This window comes from Cervus elaphus, chromosome 9 (assembly GCF_910594005.1).
Source record: "Cervus elaphus chromosome 9, mCerEla1.1, whole genome shotgun sequence".
Lineage (NCBI taxonomy): Eukaryota > Metazoa > Chordata > Mammalia > Artiodactyla > Cervidae > Cervus > Cervus elaphus.
Genome location: NC_057823.1, coordinates 9,481,538 through 9,495,173, shown reverse-complemented (window position 1 = coordinate 9,495,173; position 13,636 = coordinate 9,481,538). Strand labels below are relative to the sequence as shown.

The following is a 13,636-nucleotide window of genomic DNA, read 5'->3' as shown; positions in this document are numbered from 1 at the left end:
CTGCTGCTGCTGCTGCTGCTAAGTCGCTTCAGTCGTGTCCGACTCTGTGTGACCCCATAGACGGCAGCCCACCAGGCTCCCCCGTCCCTGGGATTCTCCAGGCAAGAACATTGGAGTGGGTTGCCATTTCCTTCTCCAATGCGTGAAAGTGAAAAGTCAAAGTGAAGTCGCTCAGTCGTGTCCGACTCTTAGCGACCCCATGGACTGCAGCCCACCAGGCTCCTCCATCAATGGTATTTTCCAGGCAAGAGTACTGCAGTGGGGTGCCATTGCCTTCTCAGCACTTATTTTCTTTTATTTTGGCTGCACCGCTAGGCCTGCAGGATCTTAGTTCCCCAACAAGAGGTCGAAATTGCACCCCCTGCAGTGCAATCTTGGAGACTTAATCACTGGACTGCCAGGAAAGTTCTGTCTTTTTTATTGTGGTTATTTTAGTGGGTACCCAGTGATATCTCCTTGTAGTTTTGATTTGCATTTCTTGAGGGCTAATAAGCAGAACATCTTTTCATGTGTTTGTTGTTGTCTAGTTGCTAAGTCCTGTCTGATTCTTTGCCACCCCATGGATTGTAGCCCACCAGGTTCCATGGAATTCTCCAAGCAAGAATACTGGAATGGGTTACCATTTCCTTCTCCAGGGGGATCTTCCCAATCCAGGGATCAAATCTGCATCTCCTGCATTGGTAGGCAGTTTCTTTACCACTGAGCCACCTGGGAAGCCATCTGTATACCTTCTTTGAAAAGAAATGCCTATTCAGACCCTTTGCCCAGTTTTTAACTGGGTTATCTGTTTAAGTTGGAAGAGTTCTTAATATAATTCTGTATACTAAATCCTTATAAGATATGGTTTGCAAATTTCTCCTATCCTGTGGATTGTCTTTTCACTCTTTTGGTAGCATCCTTTGAAACATAAATATTTTTCATTTTGATGAAGCCCAGTTTATCTATTTGTCTTTTTTCTGGCCACACTAATTAATGCAGCATTTGGGAACTTAGTTCTGCAACCAGGGACTGAACCTGTGCTCCCTGCATGGAGTCTTAACTGCTGGACTGCCATGGAAGCCCCACTCTTGCTTTTGGAATCAATTTCTAACCCAAGGTCATAAAGATTGGTGCATCTATTTTCTAAGAAGAATGTTTTAGTTTTAGCCCTGACATTTAAATTTTTGTGTACGGTTTGAGGTGGGGATCTGTATTAGTTTTTTAGTGCTGAGGTGACAAACACCGCAAACTTGGTGGCTTAACACCAATTATCTTACAGTTCTGAATGTGGGAAGTCAGAACTGGATCTTACTTGGCTAAAATCAAGCTTTGGCAGGGCTGCATTCCTTCTGGAGTTTCTGAGACAATCCACTTCCTTGCCTTTTCCAGCATTTAGAAACTGCCTGCATTCCTTGACTCATGGCCTCTTCCTCCATCTTCAAAGCCATCAACAGTGGGTTGAGTCTTTTTCATGCTGTCATTTCTCTGGTCCTCCTCCTCCTGCCTCCTCCTCCCATTTTCAGTGACCCTTGTGATGATATTGTGCTTATCCATGTAATCTCTCCTAAGGACAGGTGATTAGCAACCTAATTCAATCTGCAACCTTCATTTCGCCCTGCCAAATAACCTAACAAATTCAGATTTAGGGAACTAGGATGTGGACACCATTGGGGGACTATTTTTCTGCCTACCACAGGGTTCAACTTCATTCTTTTGCATGTGACTGTCTAATTTTCCCAGCACCAGTTGTTGAAAAGACTATTCTTTTCGTATTGAATGCTTCTGGCACCCTTGTTGAAGAGTCACTGATCACAGACATATGGTTTGTTGTTGTTCTAGCTCAGCTCTATTCCATTGATAATATATGTCTATTGTATGTCAACACCACAGTTTGATTCCCATAGCTTTGTAGTAAGTTTGAAATCAAGAAGTGTGAGTCCTCCAATTTAGTTCTTCAAGACTGGTTGGCTATTTGGGGCCCCCTGCAATTCCTCATGAATTTTAGAATCAGTTTGCTGATATCTCAAAAAATGCTCTCAGAATTTTGACAGGGATTACATCATGTTTACAGACCAATTTGGGGATTGTTGCTATCTTAACAGCTTTCCCATGTGGTTCAGTGGTAAAGAATCTGCCTGCCCACGCAGAAGACGCAGGAGTCACGGCTTTGGTCCCTGGGTTGGGAAGATTTCCTGGAGAAGGAAATGGTAACCCACTCCAGTATTCCTGCCTGGAAAATCCCATGGACAGAGGAGCTTGGCGGGCTACAGTCCGTAGGGTCAGACACAACTGAGCACAAGCACTCATGCTATCTTAACAATATGAAGTTTCCCAATCCACGATATGGGATGTTTTTCCATTTATTAACATCATATTTTAAGTTACTTTTCGGCAAAGTTTTACAGTTTTCAGCGTATAAGTCTTGCACCTCTTTTGCTAAAATTCTTAAGTATTTTATTCTCTTTGCTGCTGTTATAAATGGAACTGTTTTCTTAATTTGCTACTTCTTTGAAAGATGCACTACCTATGCAAATCTCATTGCACTTATTACACTATCCTAAACTCTCAGGTTCTGAGCTTGTCCAGCTGCCCTAACCCACCAGACCTTCTGCCCCTTCCAATTCTCCTTGCTCATGTTATTCCCTGAATATTATATCTCATCGGGCTTCCCTCATGGCTCAGTGGGTAAAGAATCTGCCTGCAATGCAGGGGACCCCGGTTCGATTCCTGGGTCAGGAAGATCCCCTGGAGAAGAAAATAACAACCCACTCCAGTATTCTTGCCTGGAGAATCCCATGGACAGAGGAGCCTGGCAGGCTACAGTCCATGGGGTCGCAAAGATCGGACACGACTTAGCGACTAAACCACCACCATTGTATCTTATCAGCCAAGGCCCACTTGTCTCAGTTTGGGAGCTTCTCCAGGCAAGACCCAGAGGGGAGGAGGTCTCCACAGAGAACATGCAGGAGAAATTCAACACAGCTCCTACACTGTGCCACAGTTCAGGAGGCTGAGAGGACTCTGTGAACAAACCAAATACACCCGTCCTTATAAAGTATATACTTTAAAATACATAATTATACTTTAAAGAGAGAAACAGCAAATACCAACAAGATAAACGTGCTAATTCAGAAATTTCAAAGTCCACCAAAATGCACGCCCTCCAAGAAATCGGCTCCCTCCAACCCCACCCCAGGGCTCCCTCATTGCGAGTCTCGAAGCTCTGAACTCCGCTCTCTAGCCCCGCCCTGATATCGGGAAGTAGAGCTCAGCTGCACCTACTCTGCCTGCTCCAGCCCAGGAAAAAGCTCCATGATCAGGCAAAAAAAATCAATGAGCGCATCAGGACCCACTGCCCGGCGCCCCCGGGACGTCGTTCGTGGGTCTGCGCATGTGCTACAGGCACCTGGGTAGGAGGACTGGCGTTCACGCAGGCGCACTCGTGGCCGCCGGAAGGGCTTCCTCCTCCCTGCCACCGCCGTCGCCATGGCCGCGCCGGCCCCCCGCCTCATCTCTGTCTTCTCGAGCCCGCAGGAGCTGGCTGCGTCACTGGCCCAACTGGTAGTGCAGCAGGCAGCAAGCTGCCTGGCGGATGCCGGCGCCCGCTTCACGCTCGGCTTGTCCGGCGGCAGCCTTGTCTCCATGCTGGCCCGCGAGCTGCCCGCTGCCGCCGCCCCCGCTGGACCCGCTAGCCTCGCGCGCTGGACGCTGGGCTTCTGCGACGAGCGTCTTGTGCCCTTCGAGCACGCTGAGAGCACGTACGGCCTCTACCGGGTGAGAGCTACGGGGGCCGCCGGGGGTCACGCCGAGAGGGCCGCGCACATCGCCTGGACCCGGCTACGGAGGCCACCGGGGGTCATTTCGAAAAGGCCGCGCCCACCGCCTGAACCGGGCGACGAGAGTTATGCAGGGTAGACACCGTGCCCTTTGCCTGGACCGGAGCTGGGAATGGTCTGCTGGGTGCCCTGAGGTTCCGTCTGGGTGCACCTCCACTGCCCCCCGGGTGGACCGGTGATGCCTTGTTTGTGTGTGTGCTCTGTCGCTGAGTCGTATGCGCTTCAGGTAGCCAAGCAGAGGGAATGACATGAGCAAAAGCATAGAGGCAGAGCAGAGTGGTCCATTCCAGGGACTTCGAGAAGGTCAGACGCTGCAGGCTAGTAAGTGCAGAGGCCGAGTTAGGGAAGAGCCAGGTAGGCGGGATCTGGTGTGGAAATTGGACCTCTGTTTCCCCATCTCTAACCTGGCGAATTCTCTTTGATCTCCACTCTGTTTGTGGTGCTGACAACTCCGTGGCTGGTTATTTTTGGCCTGGGGCCCCAGACTCCTATAGAATCAGGGGAACCCCCACCCCCCATTTTATAAGCAGGGAAACTGAGGCCTGGAGGAGCTATGATCTGAGCTGCCCTTCACCCCCCCACTTTGAATCAACTCTTCCTGCCATGGTGGGAGAAGGTAAACCCACCCAGGGAGGTGTGGGAGGGGTGGGTTTGGCCAGAAGCCTCAGGTTGCTCAGGTCTTGGGTGTGTTGAGTTCTCTTCGCAAAGGAGCTTGAGCTGGTTTTTTGTTTGTTTGGTAATAAGGAAGGTTTACTGATTACCATGGCTTTATCCACATCATCTCATGAAACCCCACAAGTGCCTATGAGGCGGGGGCTGTTAGCACCTGCATTTCATAGATGGAGAAACTGAAGCCAGACAAGGAGAGTCACCTAGTGACCATGGAGGAAGCTGGGGCATGAACCTGCCTGGCAGAACCCCCAGAGAGCACCTGGGACACATTTCAGGGGCAGGGGCCACTCTCAAGTCTGCTGTCCTGTGTGTCTTCCCCTAGAGCTTAATTTAAAAGTGAGCTTGTGCTCACTTTTTTTTACTTTGCCAGACTTTGAAAGATTTTTAAAATTTTATTTTTAAAGTTTTTTTTTTTTTTTTGATGTGGACCATTTTTAAAACCTTCATTGAATTTGTTACAATATTGCTTCTGTTTTATGTTATGATTTTTTGGCACTAAGGCATGTGTGATCTTAGCTCCCTGGCCAGGGACAGAACCCATATTCCCTGCGTTGGAAGAGGATGTCTTAACCACTGGACCATCAGGGAGGTCCCTGAGAGACTTTTAATTAGGAAAGCCATATTTGCTGAAGTAACAGAATCCTAACAAACAGTCAAAGAGAAAGTTGGAAGGATATTCAGTGTGTGTGTGTGTGTGTGTGTGTGTGTGTGTGTGTGTGTGTCCGTGTGTCCTTGTATCCAGCACTAGGGACAGTTCCCTCATAGGGCTCATAGTGGGGTGGGGCATCAACACACAGGGCAACAAGAGTGGAAATCCACTCATAGCCGCCATGTAATGCAGTTTGGACGAAAGATAACAGTGTGAGATGATGGGGACTTCCCTGGTAGTACAGTGGCTAAGACTCCACGCTCCCAGTGTCGGGGGGGGGGGGGGGCTGGGTTTGATCCCTGGTCAGGGAACTTAGATCCTGCATGCTACAATGAAGATCAAAGATGCCAAGTGCTGCAATTAAGACCCAGTCCAGCCAAATATTTTTTAAAAACAGCGTGAGATGATAAGTGTCAGGGGAGAAGGGAGAGCACCCTTCAGTCAGGGCACTGGGGCGCTCTGAGGAGGTGACATTTAGGCAGCGACCGGGAGGATATGAGGAGCTGGCCACAGGTAAGCTGGGGCAGAGGATACAGCAGAGGCAAAAGCTATGCGGTGGGAACCGATGTGGGGCGAGGATTTGCTCCTGCCAGTTTCCCCAGGAAGGGAATCATTAGTTTCCTGGGGCTGTGGTAGCAAAGTACTAACCAATGGGTAGCTTAAAACAACAGGCATTGATTCACAGTTCTGGAGGCCAGAAGGTCAAAATCAAGGTGTCAGCAGTCCCATGCTCCCTCCAAAGGCTCTCAGGGAGGAGGCTTCCTTGCCTCTTCCAGCTTCTGGGGGCTCCAGGTGTTTCTTGGCTTGTGGCCACATCACTCCAATCTCTGCCTCTGTTTCTGCGTCACTTGTTCATCTGCTTCTCTCTTTGTGTCCTCTTCTTGTAAGGACACAAGTCTTTGAATTTAGGGCCTATCCTAATGCCCCATGACCTCATCTATACTAATGACAACTGCAAAGGCCCTCTTTCTAAATAAGGCCACATTCTTTTTTTAAAAATTAATTAGTTGTGCTCACTTCGGCAGCACATATACTAAAATTGGAACGATACAGAGAAGATTAGCATGGCCCCTGCGCAAGGATGACACGCAAATTCGTGAAGCGTTCCATATTTTAAAAGAAGAGAAAAAAAATAAAAAATAAAAATAAAATAAAATAAAAATTAATTAGTTAATTTTTTTTGGCTTTGCTAGGTCTCTGTTGCGGCATGGGCTTTTCTCTAGTTGTGGCAAGCGAGGACTACTCTAGTTGCAGTGCACGGACTATTCTTCTTGTAGTGGCTTCTCCTGTTACGGAGTTCGGGCTTCAGTAGTTGTGGCTCCTAGGCTCTAAAGCACAGGCTCAGTTGCCCTGCGGCACGTGGGATCACCCCAAATTAGAGATCAAAGCCGTGTCTCCTGCATTGGCAGGCGGATTCTTTACCACTGAGCCACCAGGGGAAGTCCACATTCTGAGATTCCAGGTGGACGTGAATTTGGCGGGGGGGAGTCACTAAGCATCATGCTACAGGGATGCAGAGGCCTTCCTCTCCTGGAGGAGGGACCCCAGGCAGTTGGGGTTCTCTGAGCATGAATGGTTCACCCTGTACCATGGGCCTTCTGCTGTCCAGGCTGGGAGGAAGAGCTGGGCCCACCTTCCTGGGGATGGTTCCTCAGTGCCTGCAAAGTGTTTATAGAGAACCCACCCGATCAACCAGCAGTTCCAGTTCTAGGAACCTGCCAAACTGAGGTCCAGCCTGAGGAGGAGGAAATGGCTCTGAGCCTCCAGGGGGAGGGCAGCTACGAAGGGGACTCAGGTGACAGAAATAGGGCACCCGTACTCCCCCCTGACTTCACTCAGTACAATCCCCAAGGGTGTGTGTAGATAGGCACCTTGGGCAAAGCTGGTCTTTCCAGCAATGGATCTGTCTGATCGTGCTCCTCCCCAGCTCACATACCCTCCTTGGCTCCCTGTTACAGAGCCTGCACTCCGCAGGCCAGCATTTGGTGGGGAGTCAGCACCATAAGTTCTGGCTGGTTTATCCCATGTCCTTGCTGCCTTCCCCCTCTGCTCCAAACACTATATTTTTGTTGTTTACCTGCTTTTACTTTGTGGGTCAGCCCGGTATTGCCTTGGCTGAGCTAGGCCCTGCCCAAAAGGAGGCACCAAGGTGGGGGTTGCTAGCATCCATCCCAGAGCAGATCAAAGGCCATGGGGCTCATCTCTGCGGGAAAGGGCTGGAGCCTTCTGCCTTGCAGGACTCCTGACTCCAGATAATTCTGCATTAAACCCACCGATCATAGGCTGGGGTGCTTGCTATGGGCCGGGCATGCTCACCCTGTAGTGCAACCCAGAAGAGATATCAGTGCTTACCACAGTTACGTGTCACACCCCCAAGCAGCAGTTGGGGAAGGTGCAGGCAGAGGTGGCTGCTCAGAGGAGGCAGCTTGAGGGATGTGTAAGAGTTTCCCGGGCAGGATCAAGAACTGGTGTACCTGCTGAGGCATGGAGGTCAGCAGGACCTCCTGGAGTGCTGAGGGGGGCTAGGTTTTATCCTGAAGCCCAAAGGACCCTGCACGTTTACAAACAGGATCCTGGTGTGACCAGACAGGTGCAGGCCGGAGCCAGGAGACCTCCAATCACCAGGGACTTGAAAGACCTCTGTCGGGATGCCGCTGGGATCCTCACTCACACAGGAAGTGGGTATAGGACAGTCGTGTCCTAACCTGGAGGATCCAGGTAGTCCCAGGGGTAAGCCCCATGCCCCCACTGACTGTGTTTCTGTTGGTGACACTGTGCCTCTGTCCACTGCAGACCCACCTGCTCTCCAAGCTCCCTATCTTCGACAGCCAGGTGATCACCATCAACCCCGAGCTGCCTGTGGAGGAGGCGGCTGAGGACTATGCCAAGAAGCTGAGACAGGTGAGCCCCTTGGAGCCGCTGCAGGAAGACCTCATCCACCCAGTGGGCTCTCCCAGGGTGATGGAGTAAGCCTTCTGGTGACACTGAGTGGTCATCACTGGCACAAACTCTCCCTGGGGGCAGTCAGGAGACCCAGTCTCACCCTTGGCAGACCCCTTTGAGGATCCCCCTCTCTCTGAGAGGCCACAGCCCTGCTCTGGGGGAACCCCCAAAGGCAGCCTCACCCCTGGTAGTAGGCCTGGGTATTCACATCTTGGGGACAGCTGCATCCCCAGATTGTCAGGCCATTGAGACAGTGAAATGTGGAGCCTTGTAGATGAATAGAGTTCCTTTTTTTTTTGCAGATGAGGCTGAGCCTTGCTTACTGTGTTACAGCAGCTTGTTTTTCTGACAACTGTTTCTTTGTGTCCTCTGAGCTCTTCCCTCACAACTTCTCAGGGCTGTCTTCTTTCCCCACCCAGGCCTTCCAAGGGGACTCCATCCCGGTTTTTGACCTGCTGATTCTGGGTGTGGGTCCTGATGGCCACACCTGCTCACTCTTCCCAGACCACCCCCTCCTGCAGGTGAGCACACCCACGAAGGCCCTGCTCACATCTGAGCCCCGACCTCTGCCATCTGGGGCTTCCAGAGGGTTGGGCGGTGCCTGCAGCGTGGTGTGAGTCAGCCTCGGCCAACAGGCCTGCCCACTGGGGCTTGACCCTTCTGAGCCTCAGCTCACCCATCAAAACAGGGGCCTTCAGTCAAGTACCACAGAATTAGCAGGGTGGGATGGAAGGATGGCTGGATGGTGCCTGGCCTGTGTGAGTCCTCAGGAAGTCAAGTGATGTTTTCCTGTTTCCACCTTGGGCCTCCCTGCCCCCAGGAGCGGGAGAAAATTGTGGCCCCCATCAGCGACTCCCCGAAACCACCTCCGCAGCGCGTGACCCTCACTCTTCCCGTGCTGAACGCAGCTCGAACGGTCATCTTTGTGGCGACAGGAGAAGGCAAGGCAGCTATTCTGAAGGTAACAGTGAGGGCCCCCTTCCCTAGAAGGTTGTAGGCAGAGAATGTGATCCCAGACACTATTGTGCTGAAAGCACCAGATCCCAAGGTATTTCGGTAATTCTTGGGTTGAAGGAGAGATGAAAACTGCAAATACAGGCTAGTTAGGGGTTAACAATTATGAATTGAAATTGACAAGATACAGCCAAGATGGCTCAGAGGCAAATTCATAGCACTTAATGTGTATACATATATATTTCATTATTAACTAGAAAACAATTGAAATAAACCAATCAAGCACTTTAGAATGAGAACAAAGGAAAATAACATAAATCTAAGAAAAGTCAGAGGAAGGAGTAAGTGAGATTGAAATCACTGAATTGGCTCATATTCTTAAAAACTTAATGGTAAATAGATTGATAACATAGAGCCACACATAGACAAAGCCATAACACAGACATAGATCCATAACATAACAACCACCCCTGGCAAAACTGGAGAAAAAATCATATGTAGTAGGAATAAGTTAAAAAAAAAAAAAGAAAAAAGTAGGAATAAGAAAAAAGGTATAGTTATACATAATATATTAGGAAAATATAAAATTAATGAATTTACATTGGGCTACCCTGGTGGGTCGGTGGTAAAGAATCCTTCTGCCAGTGCAAGAGACATGGGGTTCAATCCCTGATCTAGGAAGATCCCACATGCCGTGGGGCAGCTAAGCCCGTGCATCACAGCTACTGAGTGTGATCTAGACCCCACGTGCTGCAGCTCCTGGGCCCACATGCCCTAGAGCCCAGCTCCACAGCTAGCGAAGCCACTGCAATGGAAGTGCCTGTCCCACCGCTAGAGAGTAGCCCCCACTCGCCACAACTAGAGAAAAAGCCCACGCAGCAGTTTAGACCCACCACAGCCAAAAATAAACAAATAAAACCACATTTTAAAAATCATAAAATGGATATTAAAAATAAATTTAAAAATACTTTAATTACTATCACTGAAAAGACCCGATGACTATGGAAGAAACTAGACATATTTTTTTTTTCTTTTAAAATTTGTTTTAAATATCATCTTTGCCACTTACTGTGTGACCTAAGGCAAAAATTATTTAGCCTCTCCTTGCATCATTTTCTCATCTGTAGAATGGAAATACCAAAAGTAACTAACTGTTGTGATTTAGTCACTAAGTCGTGCCCAACTCTTGCGACCCCATGGACAGTAGTCCACCAGGCTTCTATAGACATATTTTTAAAGATAAATAAGTAACAATTCTTCCAGCAAGTGTTGGGCCCAGATGTCTTCATGAGGGTGGCCAATGTTAGGGTTCAGGTTGTAGACTCCAGCAGACCCAGTGTTTCTGCCAGTGATACCCAGCTTGGCCTTAGATGGTCACTGAACCCTACCCCCGCCCCACCAAACCTCAGCTTTCCCATCTGCAAGGTGGGCTGGCAAGGTTCCTCCCCATGGACCTCCTGAGGGTCAGTTAAGGCAGCTCCAACCCACAGTCCACTCACAGGACTCAGCCTCAGCTTCCCGGCCTGTAAAAAGAGGGGTGAGAAAGAGGCAACCCTGCAGGACTGTGGTCAGAAGTGAGCAAGTTAATGACTCAGAGTGCTTGCAGCAGACCCAGCTGGCAGAGAGTGCTACTTCCCATGCTCGCTGACCCCACCACAGCTAGAGGGACTGAATCCTCCTGACAGCCAAGCAGGCTTTTGACCTTTTGAAGCGGTTGGGAGAAAAAGCAAAAGAGGAGGAGTATTCTTTGGTGTGTGAAAATGTTACAGAATTCAGATTTCAATGTCCACGAATAAAGATTTGTTGGAACCTGGCCACACCCACTTGGCAAAGAGTCATCTGCTGGTACTTTTGCCCTGTAACCGCAGAGCTGAGTAGTTGCAACAGAGGTGGGGTGTGATCTGCAGAACTGAAATAGTGACTCTCTGGTCTTGGCAGAAAAGGTGTTCTGGAGACTTCCCTGGTGGTCTAGTGGCTAAGACTCCATGCTCCCGATGCAGGGGGCGTGGGTTTGATCCATGGTCAGGGAACTACATCCCACGTGCTGCAATTAAAGATGCCCAGTGCTGTAGTTAAGACCTGGTGCAGCCAAATAAATATTTTTTTTTAATGTGTTAAAAAAAAAAAAAGTGTGCTGACCCCACTGTTAAACAGTCAAAGATGATAAAAAAGAAGAGCCCCGTCTCTGGTGAATGCTTGAAGCCAGGACATCTGGGAAGGGTGATCTCACCTCCTGAGGGTTGGAGAGGTCTGAGGGGTGCAGGGGGGACCCCACGCTTCTGCCCTCTCCACACAGCGCATTTTGGAGGACAAGGAGGAGAACCCACTCCCCGCCGCACTGGTCCAGCCCAGCACTGGGAAACTTTGCTGGTTTCTGGACGAGGCAGCAGCCCGACTCCTGACCGTGCCCTTCGAGAAGCATTCCACTCTGTAACCCGTGCCGAGAGATGCTACCGCTGTGACCATGTGCAGTCCCAGTGGCCTGGGACCTTCTGGGGCTGGGCCCCACTGCCAGCCCACTCCAGGCTTCATTTTTGAAAAGCTGAGTGGTGCCACTGGAAGCCAGTAGGGTCTGGCCACCAGGCCCGCCCAGGGGCTTAGCCTGTGGGCCATGGCTCTGGGTGACTCAGATATTAAAAGGAGCATCTGTTTGAATTTCCACTGTCTCGTGGTCCTTGGTGGGTGGTGGGACCATCGGTCTCCAGGTGGCGCGCCTGACTCGTAACAGTCATCCCAGCCTGTGGAGGGCAGGGACGGGCATCCATGAGTGTCCTGGGCCTGCCATAGCCAAGTACCACACGTCAGGTGTCTTAAAACAAGTGCAGGTCACTGTCTCACAGTTCACAAGGCCAGGAGCCTGAAATCTAGGTGTCGGGAAGGCTGGCTCCTTCTAGAGGCTCTGCAGGAGAGTCTGTCCCAGGTCTCTCGTGGCTTCTGGTTGCCGCTGGCAGTTCTTGAGCTTTCTTGGCTCGTAGGCGCATCACTCCAGCGTCTGCCTCTCTTGTCACATGGCCTTCTCTCTGTGTCTTTCCGTGTCCTGTCCTTTTCTTTTTTTCTTTTGGTTTGTCCTATTTTTTTCTTTGGCCATGCTCCTAGGTTTATGGCATCTCAGTTCCCAGGCCAAGGATTGAACCTGGGCCACAACAGGGGAAGCCCAGAATCCTAACCACTGGGCCACCACTCACTCCCATCCTCTCCTGATAAGGACCCCTGTCCTGGGACATAAGGCCACCCTCAGTCCTAAATCTTGAGAGTTCGTCTCAAGAGCCTTAATTCATTATGTCTATAAAAATGCTTCTTCCAAATAAGATCTCATTCTGAAGTTTCAAGGGTTAGGACATGGACTTAACTTTTTTTTTTTAACCGTATTAAAATAACACATAACATAAAGTTTACCATCTTAACCATTTTTATACAATTCAGTGGTTTCAAATACATTTACATTTTTAAGCAGCCATCACTGCCATCCGTCCCCATAACTCTTTTCGTCTTGTAAACCTAAAACTCTGTATTTGGGACTTCCCTGGTGGTCCAGTGGCTAAGACTCTGTGCTCCCAATGCAGGGGGCCCGGGTTCAATCGCTGGTCAGGGAGCTAGATCCTACATGCCGCAACTGAGACCCAGTGCAGCCAAATAATTAAATAAAAATAATATATTTGTATAAATATGTGTATATATTTATTTATTTAAAAACTGTATCTTATTAAATGCTCACTTTCTATTCTCTCCTCTCCCCAGCCCTGGCAAGCACCATTCTGTTTTCTGTCTTTATGATTTTTTTTTTAAGTATAGTTGATTTACAATGCTGTATTAATTTCCACTGTACAGTACATTATTCAGTCACACATGCATATACATTTTCTATATTCTTTTCCATCCATGGTTTACCGCAGGATATTAAATGTTGTTCTCTGTGCTATACGGGAGGACCTTATTGCTTATTCTCTATCTTTATGATTTTGACTACTCTTAAGTGCTTCATATAATTAAAATCATACAGTATTTGTATTGATGTGATGGGCTTATTTCACTCTGCGTGGTGTCCTCAGGACTCATCCACGTTGTAGTGTGTGTGAACTTCCTCTTTAAAATACGATCATATCATATTTTAGTTATTTATTCATCAGTCAGCAGACACTTGGGTTACTGCTGTGTTTGCTATTGTGAAGAATGCTGCTGTGAACAAGGGTGGACAAATATCTCTTCCAGAGCCTACTGTCAATTCTTTTCAATAGACATCCGGAAGTGGAATTGCGGGGTCATATGCACATGGTAATTCTATTTTTAATTTTTGGAGGACCCTCCGTATTGTCTTCCATAGCACTTGTATCATTTTTATATTCCTGCCAACAGGACACAAGGATTCCAATTTCTCCACATCCTGGCTCACGCTTGTTTTCTGGTTTCTTGACAGTGACCTGTAGACGTTACCCTTTGGGGGGACACAGTTCGACCCTGTCCACACTGACTTGGCCGAACTCCCGCTGCAAACCCAGGGCCAGGGTGACTTCTGCAGCTGGCCGTGCTGCAGGCCTGCTCAGAACCTTGGATGCCCGAGGCACTGCTTCTTTGCCTCAGGGCCACAGCATTTCCCCAGTGTGTC

General features: G+C 49.1%; 1 protein-coding gene and 1 non-coding gene across 3 annotated transcripts; both read left to right on the top strand.

The window, feature by feature from the left end:
- The first annotated feature begins 3,225 nt into the window (after positions 1-3,225).
- On the top strand, positions 3,226-13,047 carry PGLS (6-phosphogluconolactonase). 2 transcript variants are annotated; one of them, XM_043911019.1, is made up of 5 exons: positions 3,240-3,753; positions 7,930-8,037; positions 8,499-8,600; positions 8,900-9,040; positions 11,330-13,047. In XM_043911019.1, exons 1-5 carry the CDS (start codon positions 3,466-3,468, stop codon positions 11,465-11,467), a joined length of 777 nt encoding a protein of 258 aa, XP_043766954.1. In that variant the 5' UTR covers positions 3,240-3,465; the 3' UTR covers positions 11,468-13,047. The 2 variants fall into 2 exon arrangements, with proteins under 2 accessions (XP_043766955.1, XP_043766954.1); XM_043911020.1 differs by lacking the exon at positions 8,499-8,600 and having other exon boundaries at positions 3,226-3,753.
- On the top strand, positions 6,146-6,252 carry LOC122701064. The gene has a single exon (XR_006342914.1). It is a non-coding gene; the product is annotated as a U6 spliceosomal RNA (small nuclear RNA).
- Positions 13,048-13,636: the final 589 nt, after the last annotated feature.

What these genes read in the sequence shown, in the direction of transcription:
- PGLS (XM_043911019.1), top strand. Translation starts at nt 3,466, where the DNA reads ATGGCCGCGCCGGCCCCCCGCCTCATCTCTGTCTTCTCGAGCCCGCAG. An exon ending in CAGACCACCCCCTCCTGCAG is followed by an intron (nt 8,601 to 8,899) that starts GTGAGCACACCC and finishes CCCTGCCCCCAG; the next exon opens with GAGCGGGAGAAAATTGTGGC. An exon ending in GCAAGGCAGCTATTCTGAAG is followed by an intron (nt 9,041 to 11,329) that starts GTAACAGTGAGG and finishes CTCTCCACACAG; the next exon opens with CGCATTTTGGAGGACAAGGA.